Source organism: Mus caroli, chromosome 7 (assembly GCF_900094665.2).
Source record: "Mus caroli chromosome 7, CAROLI_EIJ_v1.1, whole genome shotgun sequence".
In the NCBI taxonomy this organism is placed as follows: domain Eukaryota; kingdom Metazoa; phylum Chordata; class Mammalia; order Rodentia; family Muridae; genus Mus; species Mus caroli.
Genome location: NC_034576.1, coordinates 18,940,109 through 18,966,301, shown reverse-complemented (window position 1 = coordinate 18,966,301; position 26,193 = coordinate 18,940,109). Strand labels below are relative to the sequence as shown.

The following is a 26,193-nucleotide window of genomic DNA, read 5'->3' as shown; positions in this document are numbered from 1 at the left end:
TCCTCCTACTCCTCCTCCTCCTTTTCCTCTTCCTCCTCATTCTTTTAAAACAGGGTTTCTCTAGTCCTGGCTTTCCTGAAACTCACTGTGTAGACTAGGCTGGCATCAGACTCACAGAGATCCTCCTGCCTCTGCTTCCCGAGTGCTGGGATTAAAGGTGTGTGCCACCAACCAGCTCAGACGTATCTTCATATCATAAATTTCTTTTCTTCTTCTAGACTCAGCAGCATGTAACTCAGGCTGACCTAGAACTTGTCGGTGGCCTTGAACTTGTCATCTTTACAGGTGTCCCCTATCACACCTGTCTGGCTTGGAAGCCCAGGCCCTCCTACACAGGTAGAAACTGCTGGTATGACCTGGTATAAACCTGGGGGGAAACTGAGGCAGAATAGAATGATGAAAAATGAAGAGGGTGCATGAAGAAAAATGGGAAGAAGAAAAGGCCTCTGTCTGGAGGCCTGTTTTGCTTTTCCTGTTCAGATAGATCCAGGACATGTGAGAACTCAATGAGGAAGTGAAAACTGCCTACAGAGAGGGTTCATGTTCTCCTACAGTGTGATGGTTTGAATGTGGCTCTCCCCCATAGGATCAGAGGTGTGGTCCATGATACATTCATTTGAGGATACGTTCTCTGTTTCTTGTTCCAACCAGCATGCCTGCTGCTTGCTCCCATGTCCCTCCACCCCCACCACGCTGTACTCTTGGGAGCTATAGGCTAAAATAAACTCTTCCAAAACTTTTGGTCATCACAGCAACAGGAAAGTAACTAATACAGACTTCATCGGGAACTATGTAAACCAGGCTGGCCTCGAACTCAGAGATCTGCCTGGCTCTGCTGGGATTAAAGGTGTGCACCACCCTGCTAATTTATTTATCCTTATTTTATGAGCATTGGTGTCTTGCCTGCATGTGTGTCTGTGTGAGGGTGTCAGGGACCTGTGTCTTCTGAAAGCGTAGCCAGTGCTTTCAACTGCTGAGACATTTTTTTTTTTAAAGATTTATTTATTTATTATATGTAAGTACACTGTAGCTGTCATCCAGAAGAGGGCGCCAGATCTCGTTACATATGGTTGTGAGCCACCATGTGGTTGCTGGGATTTGAACTCCGGACCTTCGGAAGAGCAGTCGGGTGCTCTTACCCACTGAGCCCTGAGCCATCTCACCAGCTCCTGCTGAGACATCTTTCCAGGCCCTTATGTTAAGGAGATTTTTAGCTGGAGCTGAGATGGCTTAGCTGCTCTCCTGGAGCACCCGAGTTCCATTTCCAGGACTACATGGCCACTCACAATAGTCTGTAACTCCAGCTCCAGGGACCTGGCGCCCTCTTCTGGCCTTCAAGGACACTAGACACATATATGGTGCACATCCATACATGAAGACATAAAATAATGAATCTTTTTTTTTTTTTTTTTTTTTAGACAGGGTTTCTCTGTATAGCCCTGGCTGTCCTGGAACTCACTCTGTAGACCAGGCTGGCCTTGAACTTAGAAATCCACCTGCCTCTGCCTCCCAAGTGCTGGGATTAAAGGCATGAGCCAGCACGCCCGGCTAATTTTTTTTTTTTTTTAAAGAGTGTTTTAGTAGGGATATAGACCCTCTCACCAATTAAGGGGGCTTGTTTCCAGAGGATCAGTGTTCAGTTCTCAGTAGTCTTCCTGTTGGGTATCTTATAATTGCTTATTGAAACAGGTGTAGGCCTTGAACTTAAGAGATTCACTGGCTTCTGCCTTCCCAGTGCTGAGACTAAAGTCGAGCACCAACACTCCCAGTCCTTGATTGTGGTCTAACAATCTTTGATTTTTTTAGTTACTATAAAATTTGAGAGCTTTTTGTAACTGATATAATTCACTAACTTTGTAGCTAACAAATTGAGAGATTTTGTATCTAATGTAAAATCATGGTGTTCTTGTGCTGTGCCTTGAAACAAACATTCGTGAACCCCAAAAAGACCACCAAGGAGCTGAATCCAAAGCAATTGCATTAGGATCTTTTTATTCAAGCTTTTGTTGAGGTGTAGCCTAGAACTGGTGCTAGGTACCGGCCTGTTAGTTTACTTGAGTTCAATCTTAAGTCAGATTCTCTGAGATAGAGTCTGAACCCAAAGGAATTGGTCGCTCACTTGTTTAATGTGCTGAGACATAAACTGTAATCCCAGATAGCACTCCTGAGGATGAGGCCAGAAGATGCCGCAAGTTCTATGCCTGCCACAGCCAGGGCTTCATTTCAAGATCTTTCCCTTTACCCATCAAAACGAACAAACAAAAAGAGAAAATAGGATTATTACACTCATGTATGTTATGTTTTAACCCCAGTATTCTGGAGGCTGAGGCAGGAGGATCAGGAGTTGAGGCCGGCCTGGGGTACAGAAAGAGATCCTGTCTTTGTGTTTAAAGATTCGAGGTTTGCAAGAAAGCACAGACCCCTACTGGAAGACGAGTGCTAAACTAAGTGGCCTAAAAGCGGCTAAGGTCCGGGATGGAGGTGGCTCAGCGGCTAAGAGCATTAACTGCTCTTCCAGAGGTCCCGAGTTTACTTCCGAGCAACCACACGGTGGCTCACAACCATCTATAAGGTGATCTGATGCCCTCTGCTGACATAAAGATACAGTGCTCGTGTACATAAAACAAATAAACGAGTCTTTATTTGAAAAAAGTGACTAGGGTCCCATTTCCAGGTGCGGTGTCCGTAAGAAAGCAGGTACGGCCTAAGGATGAACTACAGTCTCCGAGGGTTGATGCCGAAAGCTTAAGACAAGGAAATCGCATCAGAAGCGAAAAGAACAAAGTAATGACCACCCCGTAGGTAGAAAATCCGCAGCCAGAGAGGGTTTGCTCTTCAAGAGGGGCGTGGCTCTAGCGAATCGCTACGGTGGCCGGAAAAGCTCCGAAACCATCGACTGTGTAAAACCCGAGAAGAAACGGCGATCCGAACTGCGGTGGAATTGCTTGGGACGACCATACAATCAAAAAAATAACCATCCACCTTGGCTGAGTGTAACAAGTAGAACCCATGAAAAGAGCTTTTCCTACTATAGAAAGTTCAAGCATTCGGAGAAGTTACTCCCTGCTAGACCAAAACAACCAAATTGCGGTGAAAGGGGCGGATGTCGAGTACGGTGGCCTAGTCGGTCCTTCAGGAGGGCGTGGCTTGAGGCGCTCCATTCTGATACGGAAGCCTGGTGGGGACGGGCTAAGCGTAAAATCTCGCGCGATCGCGCTGGCGCCGTCGGGGACGGGGCGGGGCTGGCGGCGGGGGCGGGGACCCGGAGCAGGAAGATGGCGGCGGCGCAGGAGGCGGACGGGGCCGGCAGCGCCGTGGTGGCGGCCGGGGGAGGCAGCTCTGGTCAGGTACGGAGGCCGAGAGGTGCCTGAGGGGGCTCTTCCCCAGCGGGGGGCACCCCTGCAGGGAGTGTCTTGTCCTTTTTGGAGGAACCGGGTGCACCGGGGGCTCCATGCCCCAGAGGGACCTTGAATATTGGGCCCTGGCGGCGCCCGGCCGCCCAGGAGGCCGGACGGTGGCGGGAACCCGGCCCTGTTGCACGCCGGGTCTCCTGCAGGCTCGCGCCGGGCGTCCAGCGGACTCCTTGCTCGAGCGGAGGAGAGGGTGGCGCGGAGGGGCGCAGACTCGGTCCTTGACTGTGTGGTTCCAACCTCCAGCACTGTCTTTCTAGAGAGGGCTGGTGTTCCGGGTCCGCTCCGCAGTGCCCGAGATCGGGGGGCAGTAGTTGGTTAATTGAGAGTTTTCAAGCTCAGGGCAAATACGGTAATTGTGGTGGGTAGAGGGCATGGGCTGCGGAGGCCGACCGACCCATTTCACAGACAAGGATCCGAGGGACGACAAGACGAAGGCGCTTGTAGAAGGTCATCCAGGTTAGTTTTGGTGTCCGTTCTAGGAAAAAGCAGACTGTGGGTGGTCTGGACTGAGATGGGCGCATTTAGCATTTAGCCCAAGCTGATCAAATAGAGAAATCATTGGTCCAGGCGCGTTTGCCTCCCAACCCATTACCACCTCAAATAAACTGAGACCTCAGAGCATAGCAGTTCACTCAGGCTCCGTGCAGGCTTCTGCTGGAATTGATGGAGTGGAAGCAAGGTGCTGTCGACCCACCCACTGGGATGTCACTGCTGTGTAGGAGGCAGCTCAGGGGTGAGGAGTACCGACTGGGAGGGGTGCGTGAAGCTGACTGGATGTGACCTTGGACAAGTTTTCTTCCTTTGGGTCTTTATTGGGCGAGAGGGCCAGCCTTATGGTTATAAAGATGTCTCCAGTCATGTCCCTGCAGTGAGGGGAGTGGGAGAGGAGATGGTAGTGTAAACAGACTCGGGAAGTGACAGAAGTCGGGATGAGGGACTGTAGGGTCTCAAAGGAGGGGGGCAGATACACTCACAGTGATGAGGTAGAACCCAGCTTTTCTGACTGAGTCTTTCTGGCATTTCCAACCAGACCTTGGGTGCACACAGCTCAGGAAATTGCTGGTTTATCCCTGCTGTGGTGAATACACCAGCGGGGTCTGCAGGGACGTCCTAGCCTCTGGTCCTTGGGACTAGCTCCTGTAAGTTTCTACTGATTGTTGGGTGGCAGTGGCGTGAGAGACTGTTGAGTTTCCAGTCACATGTGGAGCCTCTCTGGTTCCCATCTCTGCTCTAAATCTTTGCTTTGTGACTTTGGTCAGGGTCTTCCTATGAAGCTAGGGCCGATGGTGACCCTTCTGCTTCAGCCTCCCAAGTGCTGGGATGACAGTCTACTTCTAATCCTTGCTTACGCTTGAAAAGTTTTAATACTCATCCTTTGGCCTTCAGGATAAAGTACACTTTTTTTTTTTCTTTTTCTTTTCCCTCTTTTTTTAAAGCAGATCAAGATCTGGCATGAACTGTTTTCTTTAGACTAGACTAGGCTTTCTTTGTTCTTTTTCTTTTTCTCTCCCTCTCCCTCTCCCTCTTTTCTTTTCTTTTCTTTCTTTCTTTTTTTTTTTTTTTTTAATTTTTGAGACTGTCTTTGTAGCTATCTCAAGTTTTTGTAGTCCTGGCTGGTCTAGAACTCAGAGAGTTCTGCCTGCCTCTTTCTCCCAAGTGCTGGAATTAAAGGTGTGCCCATTATACCCTGGCTTGTTTGTTTTTATAGTTCTGGAACTCACTCTGTAGCTCAGACTGGCCTGGAACTCAGAGATCCGCCTGCTTTTGTCTCCCAAGTGCTGGGAATACCGCTGTGAGCCACCACTGCCCAGCTTAAAAACACCTTGGTATTGACACTTTGAGTTGGCAAATTCCTCACTGTGGGGCTGCCCTGTGCACCTGAGGATGCTTAGCACTGCCCCTGGTATTTGCAGACTTATGTCAGTAGCATGTGTACTCTTTCCTGGCCTGACAATCAAGAATGTCTCTAGAAGTTTCTAAATGTTCCTGGGGTGGGGGCAGGGGTGATGGAGACAGAATCACCTGTGCTGGAGAGGCAGCCGACTGGAAGAATGGCATCTACTGTGAACCTCACCCACTAGAGTGCTTCAGTCTCCTTCTTGGAGTCTTGGCCTGTCTTCCTCTCGGGTCTTCTTTTCTGCTCTTTCACACAGTCCTCAGGAACATGGACTAAGGAGCTCACCCGGGGGGCAGCTGTAAATACAGGGCATGTGCAGGATCACACGAGGATGGGCAGGTTTTGGTTTTGTTTGAAGACAAGAGTCTCACCATGGAGGGGAATCCAACCTCAGACTGAGAATCCTCCTGCCTCAGCTTCCTGACATGACACGCCCCACTGCAGGATGATTCTTAGGTCCCAGGTCTCAAGTTTCCTTTCCTTAAGAAAGAAATCCTCTCAGACTGGATCATCCTCTCTGATGGCCCAGCCTGCCCACTGTGTGTTGTGTCTGTCTCCTCCACTGGACTTTTGGTCAGTACTGTATCTCTAGCCCCCCTCAGCTTAGGCTGGGCAGAGGAGATGGTAAGTTGGAAGAAGTTTTGTTTTGTTCTGTTTTATTAATGGTCTAGGCAGTGAATTCCCAGGATTCCTGCATGCCTATCAAGTCCCGCACTGAACTACAGCCCTAGCCCATCACTGACAGGTGCTCTACCCTGACGCATCTCTGCAGCAGTGAATGGTTGCTGAACCAGAGGCCGAGCTGAGATAGAGTCTGAGGTAGTCATGGTGAATCTGAGCAGTCCTTGAGGACATGGTCCTGTAAGTGATCGTAATTATTTACCAGACTGGTGGGTGTTCCTAGAGGAGGGTCTTTGAGTTCAAGATACAGAGGCAAGAGCAAGCAGGAGCTGTGCTTTCCTCCCTACTGCCTTCGCATTCTCTGCCACCCTCTCCAGCCTGCTGGCTTAGCATGGAGCCTGTGTCCCAGCAGCCTGCTCCTCTTCAGGCTAGCCCTGCACTCATTCCCTCAGCTGATACAGGCTGTGGGTAGAACAGGCTCTGCTTTCTTGGACCTCATGTCTCCAGTAAGAGGTGGGGAAGCATAGATAGGGACACAATAACAAAAACATACCTGGCCACAGATGGTAGAAACTTAGATATATAGCTGGAGTGTGTAGGGAGTGAGCAGTGGGTATGTGGGAAAGCTGCCATTCAAATAGGGTCTTTTGGGGGGGGGGTGTTTCAAGACAGGGTTTCTCTGTGTAGCCCTGGCTATCCTGGAACTCACTCTGTAGACCAGGCTGGCCTCGAACTTAGAAATCTGCCTGCCTCTGCCTCCCAAGTGCTGGGATTAAAGGTGTGTGCCACCACTGCCCGGCTCAAAAAGGTCTTGGGGAAAGACTTCCCAGAGAAGGTGGCACTCTATAAAGATCTGAAGAAGGGACAGGGGGAATCACAACCCTGTAAAGGAAAGGTCATTGATGTCATGGAACTAGACTGTGCAGAGGCCCTGAGGTAGAAGGTGCCTGGTGTTAGGAAGGGCACTAGATGGGCTAAGCATGTGGCCAGAGGAGCAGGGAGACAACTGTGTGCCAGGCTCTGTGAGGAGTGGGCTTTGACATTGAAGACAAGGGGAGCCCCAGAAGGGTCACCTCTCTGTCCAGGTTTAACTTAGATACCTTTACATTTGTCGGATGTCAGTGTACAGTGCGGTGGCTTTTGATACACTCTGCAGTGACTGTATCGGTTTGGTATGAGTAAAATTGTCTCTGGGGGGCTGGTTCCAGGGTTCCCTTCCGTCAGTATCAAAATCTCAGATGCCCAAGTCCCTCTTGTAGAATATGTTTGCATGTAACCTGCATGCCCAGAGGGTGGAAATGCTGTGGAAGTCGCCGCTCGGTTGTGTTGGTTAGGAGGATGTGACAGTAAGAAGTCTGTAAATGCAGGACAGAAGCAGTTTGGTTTTGTCCTTTTGTTTGTTTGTTTGATTTAAGATTGATTTATGTGTTTAAGTGTTTTGCCTACATGTATGTATGTATGTGCACTACATGTTTACCTGGTGCGTGCAAAAGGTCAGCTCTCTTGGAATGGATTATAGATGTTAATAAACCAGACTGGTCCTCTGTAAGAGCAGCAAGTGCTTAGAACTACTGAACTATCTCTCCAGCCTGTTTACTGGTGTGTGTTTGTTTGAGAACAGAGTCTTGTATAGCTCTCAGTGTTCTGGACTATGTAGACCAGGTTGGCCTTGAGCTCTGTTACCTTCTGCCTCTGCCTCCCGAGTGCTGGGATCAAAGGCGTGCGCACCAACCAGTTTTACTGTGTTGTAGAGAGAGGATCGCATATGTAAGCTAGGATGGCCTTAGACTTAAGGCAGTCAGTCCTTCAGCCATTCCTTTCCAAGTTGGCATTACAGGTGTGCACAGTTGACACTGGGGTTGCGAAGGCTGTTGAGATAGATGATGAGTAGATAAAACGGAGACCAGATGAGCCTGGCAGCCCGTGTTTGATCCCTGGAGTCTACTTAAAGGTTGAGGGAGAACTTTATGTCTCTGAACTTCACACACATGAAGGAGCACACACGTTCACACATATGCACCATACATAGGTACAATAATACTAAGTATGTATTTACTTCTTTGAGACAGAGTTTCTCTATGGAGCCTTAACTGACCCAGAACTCCATATGCAGTCCAGGTTGGCTTCAGACCCACAGAGATCTTTGGAGTTTGCCTCCTGGATGCTTGGATTGCACGAGTAGGCCATCATACCAGCTAAACATTTTTTTTTTCAGGGCCTGGAGAGCTGGCTCAGACATTAAAAGAGGGCGGACTGCTCTTGCCGTTCAATCCCCACTGCCCACATTGGACAGCTCACAAGTCACTGTGACTCCAGCTCGGCATCCAGGGGCACCTGCATTCAAATGTATACACCAGTGCCTGCATACAATTCAAAAGAAATTCTGGACAGTGGTGATGTACGCCTTTAGTTCTAGCACTTGGTAGGCAGAGGCAGGAAGATCTTTGAGTTGGAGACCAGCCTGGACTGCATAGAGAGTTCCAGGACAGCCAGGGCTATATAGACCCTAACTCAAAAAACAAAGCATTTAGCCATAGATAGATACATAGATAGATAGATAAAATCTTTGGGTGGCTCAACAGCTAGGAGCATTGACTGTTCTTCCAGAGGACCAAGATTTGATTCCCAATACCCACATGGTGGTTCATAACCCTCTGTAACTCCAGTTCCGTGGACTCCCATGACCTCATCTGGCCTCTTCAGGCACTGGGTATGTACATGATGCACAGACATACGTGTAGGCACAACACTCATATCCATAAATATTTTTTTAAAAAGATTTATTTATTATTATATCTAAGTACACTGTAGCTGTCTTCAGACCCACAAGAAGAGGGCATCAGATTTCTTTATGGATGGTTGTGAGCCACCATGTGGTTGCTGGGATTTGAATTCATGACCTTCGGGAGAGCAGTCAGTAGTGCTCTTAACCGCTCAGCCATCTCTCCATCCCCCATAAATATTTTTTTTTTCATAAATATTTTTTAAAGGGCACGTGTTCTTGTCCATTCACACTCGAAAGTGGTTTAGGGACCGATGAGATGGAGCAGTGGGCAAAGGTACGCATTGCCAAGCCTGTCAGCCTGGATTTGATTCCTGGAACCCACATGGCAAAAGTACAGAGCCAGCTCTCACAAACTGCCCTCTGGCCTCCATACATGTACTGTGGCATGTGTCCCCACCTCCCCATAAAATAAAAGAAACATTAAGAAGAAAAAGAGAAATGCTTGTATTTACTTCACTTCCCGTAGATGAGTATTTGCCCACATGTATCACATGCATACCTGGTACACATGGAGGGAGGCCGAAAGAAAGAGGGTATCAGGTCCCTGGAACTGGGATTACAGATAGTCATGAGCTACTGTGTGAGTTTCCTGTCTCGTGACTCAGGGTACTTCCTTGCCTTCTCAGTACTGGGGATGGGGCCAGGGTCTGCTGTATCCTGAATTGGGAGAGTACCGAGCCATGCCCCACCCCACCCTCATTGTGAAGTCTAGGTGGGCAGTAGCTCCTCACATGTCAGCAGCACTTTGAGGGGCTTTCTGACTGTGGCCGTGCTCCTGGGTACTAGGAGTGTACCTCGTGGATTTGGTCTGCTTGCCTGCGGGAGTCTTCCTAGCTGGGTTGTCCATCACTGTAGGGGACGAGACCTGGAAGCAGTCAGGTGTGACTTCAAATCCTGGCCTGGTCCCCATCTCTCTTCCTGACTCTGAATCTATCCAGACTTGCTAGAAACCTGACCAAACTCAGCATCCTCAGAGTAAGGACCTTATAGCTGGACATGTCTGCTGGCCCTCATACTTTTCCCATTGTTAAAACACCTTGCCCGGGCTTCCCCGTGTGACTGTTTCAGCCTGAGAGTCTCATTGAGATGTCATTCCAGTCTTTGTGGGTTCCTACTTTTGTCCTGGTGGCTGTCACCTTCTGCTTATTTCTCCAAAACATATTTCTGTTTATCTTATTTTAGGAACAACATTGAGTATACCATATGAATGGCTGAGCAGTCACTGGAATACTGCCTGTATATTTACGTTAAAACAGATAGACACACAGACAGGCAGACAGATAAGGCCAGGTGTGGTGGCACATCCCAGCTAGAGGCAGGTAGATGATCTCTGTGAGTTTGAGGCCAGCTTGGTCTACAGAGCAAGTCCAGGACACCTAGACTTTTACTGGCTATTACACAGAGAAACCCTGTCCTGAAAAAACAAAAACAACCGCCCCCCAAACCAAACCATCACCACCACAACAACAACAAAAAACAAATAGAGGGGCTGGTGAGATGGCTCAGTGGGTAAGAGCACCCAACTGCTCTTCCGAAGGTCCAGAGTTCAAATCCCAGCAACCACATGGTGGCTCACCACCACCCATAATGAGATCTGATGCCCTCTTCTGGAGTGTCTGAAGACAGCTACAGTGTACTTACATATAATAAATAAATAAATCTAAAATAAAAACAAAACAAAACAAAAAAACAGAGCCGGCCAGTGGTGCCACACACCTTTAATCCCAGCACTTGGGAGGCAGAGGCAGGTGGATCTCTGAGTTTGAGGCCAGCCTGGACTGAGTTCTAGAATAGCCAAGTTACACAGAGAGAGACCCTGTCTTGTAAAAACAAAAAGTAAACAAAATCGGGCAGATAGATGATAGGTTGATGGTTGGTACGTAAATAGGTAGATGATAGAGGACTAGATAGTTAAATAGTTGGATGGTAGGTAGGTAAACCGACAGTAGTTTTGTTTTGTCTTTTTATTCTCTCACCTCTGCCTACCGAGGGCTGGGGTTTTAGGCGTCTGCCCTGTACATGGAGGCTTTTTAAAAAAAAAGATATATTTATTATTATATGTAAGTACACTGTGGCTGTCTTCAGACACACCAGAAGAGGGCATCAGATCTTATTACAGATGGTTGTGAGCCACCATGTGGCTGCTGGGATTTGAACTCAGGACGCTTGGAAGAGCAGTCAGTGCTCTTCACCACTGAGCCATCTCTCCAGCCCATGGCTTCTTTACTATCTGCTGTTCTGCAGGTAGCCTGGGCCACCAAGCTCCTGAGTTTAATAGCTACCACCTAACTCAGGGAATGTGCACAGTAGGTATGCTTGGCACACAGTAGGTTTGCAGAACAGGCCTGGGAACCCATGAGGAGAGCATTTCTCTTCATTCTGTACCAGTGTTTTCACAAGTCTGTTCTCAGGCAGAAGGGGTGACCGACCTAATGACATGCTAAGGTGTCTCAGGCAAGAACAGTGGGGAGAACTACAGCTGAGATCTACTGGACCCAAGCGTCATCCCCTTCCCTCTCACCTTGCCAGTGCTGTCTTGCACTTTGGGACATAACAAGGAGGAGCTCTTGTTGAATGGGGATGAGAGTTAACAATCAACACCTGCCCTGCTCCATGGCTGCTCTGTTTCCTGCCATGGGACAATAAGGAAAGATGGGCAGGATTGGGGTCCAGGGTCCTGGGGGAGAGGGCTGGGCAGTGGAGCCTGGGGACAGTGGGTATGGGTGGCACTGTATGTGCTGACTTTACAAGTGTGGACCAGGTGCTGAGTCTTTGCTATGCCCATGGTGGTGTGAAACCTGCCTCCCCTCGACCCCTTTTTAAAAAGATCATATGCATGTATATATGTGTACTATGTGTGCGCCCAGTGCCTATGGAGGTCAGAAAAGGATATTAAATCCCCTGGAGCTGGAGTTACAGATGTTTGTATGTGTACAAACCACTATGTGTGTGCTGGGAACCAGACCTTAGTGTTCAGAAAGAGCGGCCTGTGCTTTGAGCTATGAGCCATCTCTGTAGTCCTCAGGTCCTACCTTTTGAAGACTGACAGGATTGGACAGCCATTAGGAGAGACTAACACAGGACTGGAGCCAGCAGTGTCCAAAGAGAGGCTTCCAAATGGCCCTGCTCTGGACTCTCTTCTTCCTGGCTGTCAGAGTGAGCCTCTGCTTCTGAGAGAATCCTTGGTGTGTTTTGAGACGGCCTATGTTGTCGTGTGTTTTGAGACATACTTTGAACTCTTGCACCTCCTGGTTTTACAAAGTCTGAAGTGTTGAGATTCTAGGCATGTGCCACTCTGCCTGGTGAGAGATGATTTCTTTCCATTTTATCCCCACCTGATTCTTTCTCTTTGGTGTCTTGCTCCTGAGTAACCCAGAGAAGTATCTTAATCTCTCTGAGCCTTTGTTTGCTCAGTTGCAGAGTGCAGCTATATTCAGAGCTTGGTGCTCCGCAGGGTGTACAGGATGGATGCTTATTTACCAGCTCACAGTGCTGAGGTTCTGCACCAGTCTGTCTGTCTCACTGTTGGAGAGCTGGAGAGCAGGGGCTCAGAGCCCTCATGCCTAGGGAAGGATCTTGTGGATAAGCCCTAGCTTTCTGTGGTAGCCAGCTGTAGGGCCCTAGGATAGCCCTCCATGAACAGTGCTCAGCTCACAGTGTCAGACTGTCCCTCAGCTGCTGGCTGCATCTGTGCTTGCTCCCTGCTCCAGTTCACTGTGATTTAATTCTTAGTACCTGAGTTTCAGGCCTGGCCACAGCTCCCTGTTAGCACCTGCTTTCCAATGCTGCCCCCTTTGGGTTGGTGCTCATAGACAGGTCCCCATAGACTAAGGCAGCTCAGGACTGTCCCCAGCATTGGTATCCTTGGGGAGCAGTTTCCTTTGGAGCCCTTTCTAGCTGGAAACTACTGGTTGTGCCTTCTCTGAAGATTGACAAAGTCTCGGCCTCTGAACTCAGGGTACCCTAATCAGCCCCCCTTACCCTACTCTATTCCCCCCACAGGTGACCAGCAATGGCAGCATTGGGAGGGACACGCCAGCCGAGACCCAGCCTCAGAACCCTCCACCCCAGCCGGCCCCCAACGCCTGGCAGGTCATCAAAGGCGTTCTGTTCAGGTGAGCATGTAGGCTTAGGGTTCCCACTCTGCACAAAGCAAGGCTGGGGAGAGGGAACAGTGGCCAGGGATAGCACATCTCTACATTGGGGGGGCTGCATACACAGGGGCCTCAGGACCTGTGTGCCAGAGAAGGACCTTGTGGATAAGCCACAGCCTCTCATCGTCTCACCCCAGCAGCCACCTTCTTTAATGGGGGTTGCTGAACCCCTAAGAGCCCTCCTGGACAACATTCAGACTAAAATGGTTTTGTTTTACTTATTTATTTATCTTATCTATTTTTGTTTTGCTTTGTCTGAGGCAGTGTTTTTCTATTATATAGCCCTGGCTCTTCTGGAACTTTGTAGATCAGGCTGGCCTTGAACTCAGAGCTCTGTTTGCCTCTGCCTCCTAAGTGCTGGGATGAAAGACATCCTTTCTGAGCCATACATCAAGCCCCTAACTTCAAGACAGGGTCTCACTCCACTGCCAGGCTGGATTGAACTCGCTGTGTAGTCCACGGAGGCCTTGAACATTTTTTCTTTTTAAAGATTTGTTTATTTATTATATGTAAGTACACTGTAGCTGTCTTCAGACACACCAGAAGAGGGCATCGGATCCCATTACAGATGGTTGTGAGCCACCATGTAGTTGCTGGGAATTGAACTCAGGACCTTCAGAAGAGCAGCCAGTGCTCTTAACCGCTGAGTCATCTCTCCAGCCCAGGCTTTGAGCTCTTACGTTACATTAAGTTGTTAACTTTATGGGCGTGAGAAGATATGTACATGACAAGATGCACGTGTGGACGGACATCAGAGGATACCTGAGGAGTCAGTTCTTCGACCATGTGGTCGTGGGAGTAAAACTTCGCTTGTGGGTCAGGCTTCATAGCACACACCTTTACTCTCTGAGCCAGCTCACTGGTCCAAATCCTTGAACCTTGATCCTCCTGCTTCGGCTTCCCAAATACTGAAAGGACAGAGGCCCAAGGAGTCTGGCTGAAAACTCAGTTTGTATGGTGGGAAATTGAGTCTCACCAGGCACTGGAAGGGGAGAAGATTTTTATACAGGCAATTAAGAGAGTCTGCCTTGCCGGGCGTGGTGGCACACGCCTTTAATCCCAGCACTGGGGAGGCAGAGGCAGGCAGATTTCTGAGTTCGAGGCCAGCCTGGTCTACAAAGTGAGTTCCAGGACAGAGAAACCCTGTCTCCAAAAACAGAGAGAGAGAGAGAGAGAGAGAGAGAGAGAGAGAGAGAGAGAGAGAGAGAATATCTGCCTTAATAGATTTCCCCCTTAAATTTAGGAATCATCTGTGCCCTTTACATCTGTGCCTGTGTGTACTAAGTAGCTATTGAGCAAATGCTCAAGTCACTGATAAAATGACATCCTAAGTATATGGGGCACATTTGTGTGCTCTGTTAGCAGTGGCCTTAGGCTAATGATAAAAGTAAGTTTAGTGTCCTATTGATTAGAAACAGACTCAGTATGTAGCCCTTGCAGTGGTCCTCTTGGCTCATAAGAGACTAATCATAGTACAAGTTTATATTTATTCAGTGGAGATGCAGGAATTTATTGTTGATTTGAAAAAAGGTCTCACTCTCCAGTGCAGTTTTTAAACATGACAGCCCTCATGTTCTAACTTATTGGGTGCCAGGTTTACAGGTGTGAGCTACCAGGTCTAGCAGATGTATTAATATTTACAGACATTAGGAACAACCAACATTTTGTCTAAAATAAAGGCTTGACTGACAATGTTGAGGGAGTCAGGGAGTGCAGCTAATACATAGAAACATTATTCACTAACATCTCATTAAAGCACACACCACCGCTCCTGGCTGTGTTTTTTTTTTTTTTTTTTTAAAGTTTTCTTTTTTTTTTTTGTTTTTGTTTTTTTTTTTTTTTTTTTTTTTTTTTATAAGAAGGTTTGAGACAGGGTTTTTTTTTTTTTGTTTAGCCTTGGCTGTCCTGAAACTCACTCTGTAGATGAGGCTGGCTTCCAATTCAAGAGATCCTTCTGCCTCTGCCTCCCAAGTGCTAGGATTAAACGTGTGCGCCACCACCACTTGATTGTATTTTAAAATGTATTTTGTGTATGTGAGTGTGTGTGTATGTGAGTGTGTGTGTATGTGAATGTGTGTGTATGTGAGTGTGTGTGTGTGAGCGTGTGTATGTATGGACAGGTGGGTGGTGGTGGTGCTAGTAGGGGGTGGGGTGTTAGCACGTGTAAGTATGTGCATTCAGAGGTCAGAGGACAGTTTTCAGAACTCAGTTTTCTCCGTCTAAGACCTAGAGATCAGACTCAGGTCAGGCCTGGCAGCAAGTGCCTTTACTCATTGAGCCATCTTGCTGGCCCTTTTTTTGTTGTTGTTTTATTTTGTTTGTTTTGTTTTTGGCAGGTGTTACCCAGGCTGGTCTTGAAATTGGGACAGTTTTCCTGCTTGAGCATCTTGAATGCTGGTGTTCCAGACCTGTGCTTCTACATCCACCTTTATTAGCTTGCTTGCTTGCTTACTTGCTTTTCTTTTCTTTTGTTTTTTTGTTTTGTTTTATTTTTGTTTTTTGTTTTGTTTTTTGACACAGGGTTCCTCTGTATAGCCCAGGCTGGCCTCGAACTCAGAAATCCACCTGCCTCTGCCTCCCGAGTACTGGGATTAAAGGCGTGTGCCACCATGCCCCTTTTCTTTTTTTTTAAAGTATAGTCGCAGGTAAATCAAGCTAGTCTCAGATTTATAGCAGAGGATGGCCCCCATTTTCTATCCCCCTGCCTCCACTACTTACAGTTTTCTTACATGGCAATTACAGGCATCTGCTACCATTCAGTATGGCATGTGTTGTACTGGGAATGCCCTTCACAGCATCAGGTGTGCCAAAGCAGGAGCCCTGCCAACCACACTCCATTCCCAGCCTCTCGTTCCAGTTCTCGTGATTCAGCTCCCACTTCAAGTGGAAGTCCTATGCTGAGCTTATCCTAGGGATTCCATGAAAACCTGTCACCAGAAGGAGGTGTGTGTGACAAAAAGAGTCACACAGTCATGACTGCTGTTTTAGAAGAGTCTTAGAAGAGTCTAGTCTGCAATGGGTATGGCTCAGCACTAGAGCACTCATTCAGCATGTTTGAACTTTGCGGTATCTTCCCAGCACTGAAAAGAAAAGAAAAAAAGATTTCATGATCTCCATTTCTGTCTCGAGGCACATTCTGGTGGGGGACAGAACTCCCTGCCTGTGGCTCCCAGGTACTGTTCAGCCCCAGACCTGGGTGTCCTGATGTTTGAGTCCAGGCCTCTCAGCCATGGAGCCCTGTTCCTTACCCTGTCTGTCTGCCCTGACCTGTGCTTTCAGGTTTTCTTTTTATTTCGGGGGAGGGGGGGCTGTGGTGGTGGTGGTGCATGTTGTTGATGCACATGTAAATGGCACAGCATGCGTGTGGAGCTAGGAGAACAACTTGTGTGAGTCTGTTTCGCTCTCTGCCATGTAGCGTCTGAATATGGAGCTCAGGTCCTTAGCCTTGGTGGTAAGGGCCCAGTTGGCAGGGCCATCCATGGGCTTATTCTTTAGGTTTTAAAAATGTTGCCAGGCATGGTGGCACATGCCTTTAATCCCAGCACTTGGGAGGCAGAGGCAGGCGGATCTCTTGAGTTTGAGGCCAGCCTGGTCTACAGAATCAGTTCCAGACCTCAACTCCAAGAGATTCTCCCTGCCTCTGCTTCCTAGGTATTGGGGTTAAAGTTTTTATTAGCATATATTATTTATATACAATAGTAGTTTCTCTGTAACATTTGCATACATGGGTATAATGTATTTTGATCCTATTTAGGCCCGACTACTCTCTTGGTTATACAGTTTTGCTGTGGAGCAAATCCAGAGGTTTGTGTGTGCCTCATGCCCAGTTCCTTCATCCCTGTCCCCTGTTAGCTGAGATAGTGTCTCCGTATATAGCTTAGGTTGGCCTGTAACTTGGGACTGCCTGCACTCCCTGAATGCTAGATCACAGACTTGTACCATCATGTCTGGCTCACTTTTTGTTTTCATGCTCCAAGTGACAGGACAGGGCAGTCAGCTCTCAGGTCCTCGCCTTCATTTCCTCACAGCTGGCAGCACCCTCACAGTGCTTTTCATTAACTGCATATCTGGACATCTGCACGTTGGTGCTGAGGGCTGCTTCCTTCCCAGGAGCTCTGATCCAGCCTCTGCAGGCTCACTTCCTTCCTTAGCACTAGTGGCAGCAGACATCAGGTGGGTGTGGGTGCCTGCTCACAGACTATCTCTTCTGAAGTCCTCTGCTTGTGTGCTACTATGAGTGGAACAAAAGGCCCCAAATATACTAGGCACAGAGCTTCTTTTTTAGTTATTATATTTGTTTATATGTGAGGTTGGGGGTCGGGCACATGCTGCCATGGACAACTGCCAGAGGACAGCTTTGTGGCATTTGTTTTCTCCTACTTTATACCTGGTATGATGGTTTGTATGTGCTCAGCCCAGGGAGTGGCATTAGAAGGTGTGGTCCTGTTGGAGTAGGTGTGTCACTGAGTGTGGACTATAAGACCCGCCTAGCTGCCTGGAAGCCAGTCTGCTAGCAACCTTCAGATGAAGATACAGAACTTTGAGCTCCTCCTGCACCATGCCTGCCTGCATGCTGCCATGCTCCCACCTTGATGATTAGGGACTGAACCTCTGAACCTGTAAACCAGCCCCAATTAAATGTTGTCCTTATAAGCTTTGCCTTGGTCATGGTGTCTGTTACAGAAATAAAACCCTAAGACACATGGTCACCAGGCCCGCATAGTGAGACACTTTATGACGAGGCATCCATAGCACAAGTGCTAGCTTTGAATTTTTTTTATTTATTTACGTATTGAGACAGGGCCTCGTCATGTAATTGCCTGGTCTGGAACTCACAGAAATCCCCTTGCCTCTGCCTCCTGGGTGCTGGAATTCAAGGCACCTTTTTTCTTTTCTTTTCTTTTCTTTTTTTTTTAAAGATTTATTTATTTATTATATGTAAGTACACTGTAGCTGTCTTCAGACACTCCAGAAGAGGGCATCAGATCTCGTTACAGATGGTTGTGAGCCACCATGTGGTTGCTGGGAATTGAACTCTGGACCTTCGGAAGAGCAGTCGGGTGCTCTTACCCACTGAGCCATCTCACCAGCCCCCTTTTTGCTTTTCTGAGGCAATGTCCGCAGTCTATAGTTCAGGCTGACCATGAATTTGCTGTGATCCTCCTACCTCGTCTCTCCAGGGCTGTGATTGCCAGAGTGTATGTCTGGTTGGTTGGAGCGAGCTTGCTTGCTTGCTTGCTTGCTTGCTTGCTTCCTTCCTTCCTTCCTTCCTTCCTTCCTTCCTTCCTTCCTTCCTTCCTTCCTTCCCTCCTTCCCTCCCTTCCTTGCTCCCTCCCTCCCTTCCTTTCTTTCTTTCATTCTTTCATTCTAACATGGCTTTATGTGTATAAGTATTTATTTTGCCTGTGTGTGTGTATCTTTGTACCTAAGTACCTGGGGACTTCAGAAGTCAGAAAGGGCATCAGATCCCCTAGAGCTGGAGTAACTGATGGCTGTGTGGGTATCAGGAACTGAGCCACAGTAGTTAAGGAGGAGAGCAAGTGCTGCTAACCACTTATCCATCTCTTCAGCCCCAAGGTTGGGTGTGGTAGTGCACACCTTTAGTTCCAGCATTTGGGAAGCAGGAGCAAACCGATCTCTGAGTTGGAAGCCAGCCTGCTCTATAATGTAGTAAGTTCTAGGATAGCTAGAAATAACACACACAAAATACGAGATCCAGGGATTTTTGTTTTGATTTGTGTTTTGATACGAGGCCTTGTGCAGTCAAGAATACTCTCAAATAAAAGTTTTTGTTTAGATGAGGATGACACACTCTTTACCAGTTGAGTACCAAATAGAGTCTCAGTGTAGCCCTGGCTGTCCTGGAAATTGCTCTGTAGACCAGGCTGGCCTCAAACTCACAGAGATCTGACTGCCTTTGCCTCCCTAGTGCTGGGTTTAAAGGTGTGTGCCACTATACCCAGCCAGGTTTTTGTTTTGTTTTGTTTTTTTCCCGAGACGGTTTCTCTGTGTAGCTGTGGCTGTCACACTCACTTTGTAGACCAGGCTGGCCTCGAACTCAGAAATCCGCCTGCCTCTGCCTACTGAGTGCTGGGATTAAAGGTATGCGCCACTACTGCCCGATGTGTGTTTTGTTTTTTGAGATACCAATTTATATCCCTGACTGCATTAAACTCACTGTTATCTAAGCTAATTTCAAGCTTTCAGTGATCCTCCTGTCTCTGCCTCCTGGTGCTGGAATTAACAATTCTGAGCTATCATACCTACATTTGTTTATAAGCTTTCTGAACTTCGTTCTATCTGGAAAAACATTTATTTGGACTGTCTGGGTGGTGGTAGTGCACACATTTAATCCCAGCACTCAGGAGAAGGAGACAGAGGCAGACAGATTTCTCAGTTTGAGCTGGTGTACTAGAGCTAGTTCCAGGACAGCCAGGGCTACATAGAGAAAAACCTGTCTCCAACCCAACCCCCCATTCCTGCAGCAAAGGCTATTTGGAATGGGGTAGAGAATTTAATTCTTAAGTTTTTTTTCTTTTGTTGTGTCTGGCCTGAAACTTGAGTAGCCCTCTTCCCTATCGAGTGTTGGAATCACAGGCATGAGCCGCCATGCTGCCTTTACTCCCATCATTTCACAGCCTCTTCCCTGTAGGTGTGGGTGCACAGAGGAAGGGCTTTCTTTGTCCCACCAGCCCTCTGAGAGGGCTTCTGTCCTCACATGCACTCCAGATGTCTAGGACCCAAACCCTAGAAAGCGCTGTTGTAGCTTGCCTTGTTTCACATATGGGGATAGAAAGCTAGAGGGCTGAGGATCCACAGGGCCCCCTCTGAGCGGGGTGATGCTGCTCCCACACTCTCCTTGGAGTATTTACCAAAGTGGGAGCTTCCCATGAAAGCAGCAGGGGTCCCCAGGGAGCACTGGTTCCAGACCTTTGTCAGCTATGTGCATTGGGGAGGAGATGGCTCAGCTGGGTTGCAGCCCCTGAGACCCCAGACCCCAGGGCTCCTTGGTTTCAACAGGCAGAGGCAAGTCCTTGTGCCTAGTCCTGCCCTAATAGGGCTCAGCCGGGAGGCACCAAGCCACTGAGCTGCCACTCTCAGTACTTTCCCACTTAAGTGGTTTGTTTTGTTTTGTTTTTGCAGTGCCAGGTTTGAAACCCAGGGCCTTGTGCATGCCAGGACAGTGCTGCATCTGAGCTCCACGCTGAGCTGAGAGCTGTACATGCCTATTTCCCCCAATGAAATAGCAGGAGCAGGGAAAGCAGGCACGGGGTGGGCGCCAGGCTCCTGTGCTGGTAATGTCATCACAGCTCAGTGGAGCCAGCTGTATGCTCTTCACACCCCCTTCAGAGGCCACCAAACCTTAGCAGTCTGGCCTGAAGCTGGGGGGTGGTGGTGCACGCCTTTAGTCCCAGCACAGGGAGGCAGAGCAAGGTGATCTTGAGTTTCAGGCCAGCCTGGTCTACAGAGGGAGTTCTACAGCCAGGGCTACACGGAGAAGCCCTGTCTGGAAAGGAAACAGTCTTACCTGGGAGTGAATGTTGGCAGTATACGTATGCACAGGCCTAACGGTAGGGAGCCTGAAGCAAAAGGATTTTACATTCCAGGCTAAGCCCTGCTACAAACTGAGACTGCCTCAAAAAGCCAACCGAGGGCTTGATAGATGGCCCAGTGTGCAGCATGAGACCCTTAGTGCAGTCTCTAGCACCCATGTGTGCCTGAAGGCGTCTGAAACCTCCACCCTGGTGGTAGGAGGCAGAGTCAGGAGGATTGCTGGGGCTTGCTGCCCAACCTAAAGTCCAAGCTGGTCTTTTTCAGAAGATGGTGTGATAGTATTGCCCAAGCTGGTCTTGCCTCTCTGGGCTTACAGGAGCCTTCTGTTCTAGTCTCCGGAATTACAGGCATGTTACCAAGTCCAGTTACAGTTTTCTTCTTATAATTTTGACCTATCGTTGGTTGTCCCTTCTAATGGAGATAGAGACAGCCCATTGTAGTCTTGCTATGACAGTATTGCAAATATATTGCAAATACAGAATATATTGATTGTGTGTGTGTGTGTGTGTGTGTGTGTGTGTGTGTGTGTGTGTTACTAGAGTAGAACCTTGAGCCTTGCATGTGCTAGGGAAGCTCGTGATGACTGAACTACATGCTGTTCCCATGGCTCTTTTACTATAGTAATGGATTTTGTAAAAAAAAAAAAAAAAAAAAAAAAGCTTTATTGACTGACTGTAGTTTTTTCTTTGTTTCATCTTAATTGGAAAAATAAAAATTGGCCAGTGATGGTATATGCCTTTATTCCCAGCACTTGGGAGGCAAAGACAGGCAGATCTCTGTGAGTTTGAGGCCAGCCTGGTCTACAAAGCAAGTTCCAGGGCAGTTACACAGAAAAACCCTGTCTTAAAAAACAAAGCAAGCTGGGCGTGGTGGCGCACGCCTTTAATCCCAGCACTTGGGAGTCAGAGGCAGGCGGATTTCTGAGTTCGAGGCCAGCCTGGTCTACAAAGCAAGTTCCAGGGCAGTTACACAGAAAAACCCTGTCTTAAAAAACAAAGCAAGCTGGGCGTGGTGGCGCACGCCTTTAATCCCAGCACTTGGGAGTCAGAGGCAGGCGGATTTCTGAGTTCGAGGCCAGCCTGGTCTACAGAGTGAGTTCCAGGACAGCCAGGGCTACACAGAGAAACCCGTTCTAAAAAAAAAAAAAAAAAAGGGGACCCTTGCTGCAAAGGAAAAAAATAAAATGTTTGGGGATACTGTTAAGTGCTAAAGTCTAGACCCCCCCCACCCGCAGTGAGGGGCTGTGGGTATGGGTCAGTGGTAGAACAGTGAGTTGGCTAACATGTGAAAAAACGTAGTCACCACCACCAAAACCTGGCTTTTCTGTGGCTGAAAGGCTAACCCACTACCTCCAGCTTCTTTAGTCTTCAATTGAAACTGGGAAGTAATTATACTAAGGTTTCTTACAGTACAGTAGGAAGATTCTAGATCCTTTGAATAATCATTAGGCTGCCAAAGCCTGGGGCACTCTTCCAACTCTGAGTTGAGTGGCTAAGCCCTGTGGCCCATGCATGACATGAGATCCTGGAGGGAGCAACGTAGCCCTGTGCTTGTACGGGGCTCCTTGAGCCTCTGTCCTTCAAGGGCTCTGTGTCTTCACTAGCTCCCCACCGCCTTCTCAGACGCCTCAGATCTCAGAGAGCAAGGGTCGGGTATAGAGCTGACACGGGGCTCCAGCACAGGGCGGAGGACTTACTTGCCCCTGCTTCCTTCCTCAGGATCTTCATCATCTGGGCCATCAGCAGCTGGTTCCGCCGAGGGCCGTCCCCTCAGGACCAGTCGGGCCCTGGAGGGGCCCCACGTGTCGCCAGCCGAAACCTATTCCCCAAAGACACTCTAATGGTAATGCTGGGTGGAAGGCTGGTCGAGGGCTGGGGGCAGTGATATGGTGAGGACAGGCAGGATGGGACAGTTCCCAGCTGCGTCAGCTCTGTAGGCACATGGTCCCAGATGCTCTAGCCGATCAGGGCAGGTGACTTGTGCTACCCGAGAGACACTAGGAAACAGGTCTCTGGGGAGCTTGTACAGTAGACTTCCCGGTTGTTGTGCACCTATTGCAACAGGGTCCCCGGGTGCTTTCTTTCAGAACCATGTTTGGCTCTCGTGGTTGTGGGTGGCGGGGTGACTGGGATCAGTTCAGGTTCCTGAGCTAACAGCATGGCCACCAGACTCCTCCCCTCAAGCTCTTCCAGGTCCTTTGTGTTCTCTGCTTAGCTCTGCTGCCGAGTATCTTAGCCTGTCAGCAGGCCACTGTTGAATAACCGATCCTAGGGATAGGGATGGTTGTCAGGAGCCTCGGGCCAAGTAAGAGGAGGCTCCCCAAGCTTGCCTCCCCTTCTGAGGCACAGATGCTTGACTTCTTTGTCCCAGATCTGTCCAGTTCCAACTGGGAGGTCATCCGTGGTGGTCTTGCTTTCCCTTGTCCTTAAGTTCATCACTGGTAGTCCGGGCTCCTTGGTGTCACCGTTCAGGGCAGAGCCAGCATACAGCAAAAGCCAAAGTTGAGTTGAGCAGTTTCTATGCCAGCATCTGACCAGGGTCCCCACACCCTCCTGCATTCCACAGAACCTGCACGTGTACATCTCAGAGCACGAGCACTTCACAGACTTCAACGCCACCTCGGCGCTCTTCTGGGAGCAGCATGACCTGGTGTATGGTGACTGGACCAGTGGAGAGAACTCCGATGGCTGCTATGAGCACTTTGCAGAGCTTGACATCCCACAGGTAGGTCCTGCCCACAATTCGCCCGTCTCGGCCTGCGTCCTCCAAGCCATCTAGTGTGGTGTGGTTCCCAACTTTAGCTGATCAGCCATCAGTAGCTGTCCCTGAGGGGTCCACTCAGCACAGTGATGCCAAAGGCATAGTTTCCAGGTTATATGAATAAACAGTGACAGTGCATTTTCTGTTCAGAGCCCAAGCCAGGTTGATGTGTGGAAACGTCTCTACCCCATACACTTGAGAAGTGTTACAGCTGAGTGTGGTAGCACTCAGACAGCTGAGGCAGGATTACCATGCGTTCAAAGCCGAGCTGTGAATTATAGGAGGATGTGTCTTAAAACCAGAAGAAGCTTTACTGCCCATGTAACTGTTAGTGTCTCACGTAACTGCTGCTTGTGCTGTGTGTGTGAGAGATGAAACTGGGGTTGGCAGCAGCGTGGGGACGTTCTCCTGGTCAACAGCAAGTGAGAGATCTTCTGCTCTCGGGCTCTGCCCCCCAGGAAGACTTTCTCAGCTTGTTTAAGTATCTTTCCCATGCTCACAGCGACTGGGGCTTCTGCAGTCCGTGAGGTCCGAGGCATAAGCTTGGCTCTTCCTCACAATCCTTGAGCTTAGGAGGCTAAGACTGGGCTTTGCAGTCTATCTCCATCACTCGGCAGCAGACTGGGCACACACAAGCACTCAGCAGCTTTTGTTTTTTGTTTTTTGTTTGTTTTTCTTTTTTTTCTTCCATTGTTGGCAATTGAATATAAAGCATCTATTTTGTATGCTACATAAATACTGTACAACTGAACTGTAGCCCCTGTCCTTGGATTTTATTTTTTGAATCTTTTTGTTTTGTTTGTTTCTAGATAGTGTCTCTGTGTAGCTCTTGTTGTCCTGGAACTCACGCTGTAGACCAGCATGGCCTCAAACTCAGATATTCATGTGCCTCTGCCTCTCAAGTGCCGGGACTAACGGCGTGTGCCATCACCTCCTGGTGGATTATTTATTTGTTTGTTTGTTTGTTTATTTAAGGATTTATTTAGTGTATATATGAGTATAGAGGGTATCTGATCCCATAACAGACGGTTGTAGGCCACAATAGCGTTGCTGGGAATTGAACTCAGAATCCCTGGAAGAACAGTCAGTACTCTTAACCACTGAGCCATCTCTCCAGCCCTTATTTTTTTTTAAAGATTTATTTTTATTTTATGTATATGAGTACACTGCCGCTGTCTCCAGACACACCAGAAGAAGGGCATCGAATCCCATTACAGGTGGCTGTGAGCCACCATGTGGTTACTGGGAATTGAACTTAGGACCTCTGGAAGAGCAGTTGGTGCTCTTAACTGCTGAGCCATCTCTCCAGCCCAAAGATTTTATTTTTTGAGACAGTTTCATGTAGTGCAGGCTAGTCTTGCTGTGCATCAGAAACTGGTTTAGAACTGGCTGCTTGGATCATAAGAATGTGCTGTCACATCTGACCTCAGCCCCCTGTTTTTCGATAGGGACACTGAGTGTCCAAGCTCTGAACTTGGAACACATTCTGTAAACCTTAGTCTCCTGAGTGACGGGAACTATAGGCTGTGTCAGGACTGCTGCTTCAGCCAGTGTGCACATGTTAACTCGTAGTGTGGTGCAGCTCTTGTCCTTTGTACCAGTAGGCTTTGGGAATGGGGGAGGATGCCCCATCTCTGAGTGGTTTGATCTACATGGACAGACACAGTCTGTGATTCCAGTCGTGCTATGGCCATACTGTCAAACTCAGGCCCTTTCTGGAAGTTCAGGAAAAGGTGGGGGACCAGTGAGCTGGTCTTGGGGATTCAGGTTTCACACCCAAAAAGCAGCTGGTGGGCTTGGAGGGCCCTGTGTGGGCCAGGCTCTGCGTGACTGTCACACATTAGGCTCAGCTCAGATCTTCCTTTCCTTCCCCATCCTGGGAAGTTGGGAATAAGGAAGGCTTTGGCAGAGGCAGTGGGATGTCACAGGGTGTGGAAGGTGGACAAGTCTGTTTTCTTTTGTTTTATCCTAATCTGGTCTTCCTTGTGCCTAAGCTTGCCTCAGACTCTCAATCCTCCTGCTTCATCTGGAGTTAGAGTCATGCATTGCCACAACTGGCTTTCAGAAAACTGAGTTCTGACTCCCTTGCAGCCTGTCTCTAACCCTGGGTGTGAATTAGCTTCAAGCCTCATAGGCCCTACAGGGTCGTATTGTGACCTGTGGCAATGCAGGGCTGAAGTGCTCTGTTCCTGTGGGCTCACTAGTGTAAACGTGTCCTTGCTGCAGTGTTGGATGGCCTACATCCTACAGTTGGTTTACTGAGTGTCCGGTTCAGCTGGCACCCACTCTTCAGTCTGTTTTACTCCAGCATTTGGGACAGAACCAGTCAGCTGACCTTTGTGCCTTGAGTCCTCAGTAAGCTGCTGGAGAGTTGGAAGTAAGTGGAAGTTACTGTAGGCAGGTGACATGTGGCCTTGGCCTTTTCTAAGCCTCACTCACCAGGCCCCTTCTCTTGCAGAGTGTACAGCAGAATGGCTCCATCTATATCCATGTCTACTTCACCAAGAGTGGCTTCCATCCAGACCCCCGGCAGAAGGCCCTGTACCGCCGGCTTGCCACTGTCCACATGTCCCGGAGTAAGTTACTTCCCTCTGGTCCTGGTGAGCCCTGACAAGAGTGTTGTATGCCATCTCAGGTCTTGTGGAGCAGGCAGCAGCTCTGTGCTCTGGACTCAGGACTGATGAGACAGGCACTGGCCCCACTCATGTAATTAGCTCTGGGACACCCAGGGACCTGCTAGTGAGAGCAGGAGAATCTGGGTGTAATGCAAGCCGGGATCCCAGCTACAGAGCTGAGGGGCTAAAGCTGAGGCAGTCATGAGTTTGAAGCCATCCTAGGCTTCTTAGAAAAAGCAGGGCTGGTGAGATGGCTCAGTGGGTAAGAGCACCCGACTGCTCTTCCAAAGGTCCCGAGTTCAAATCCCAGCAACCACATGGTGGCTCACAACCATCCGTAACGAGATCTGGCGCCCTCTTCTGGAGTGTCTGAAGACAGCTACAGTGTACTTAC

The 26,193-nt window shown here is 48.7% G+C and overlaps 1 protein-coding gene across 1 annotated transcript in view; it reads left to right on the top strand.

Annotated features, from left to right (window-relative positions):
- Positions 1-3,256: 3,256 nt before the first annotated feature.
- Clptm1 (CLPTM1 regulator of GABA type A receptor forward trafficking) overlaps positions 3,257-26,193 on the top strand; it is a 32,483-nt gene continuing 9,546 nt past the window's right edge. Inside the window, exons 1-5 of the mRNA XM_021167162.2 lie at positions 3,257-3,347; positions 12,719-12,831; positions 22,143-22,266; positions 22,990-23,148; positions 25,643-25,760. Coding sequence (XP_021022821.1) covers positions 3,276-3,347; positions 12,719-12,831; positions 22,143-22,266; positions 22,990-23,148; positions 25,643-25,760 — 586 coding nt within the window. The 5' untranslated portion in view covers positions 3,257-3,275. The remainder of the gene's footprint in view (positions 3,348-12,718; positions 12,832-22,142; positions 22,267-22,989; positions 23,149-25,642; positions 25,761-26,193) is intronic.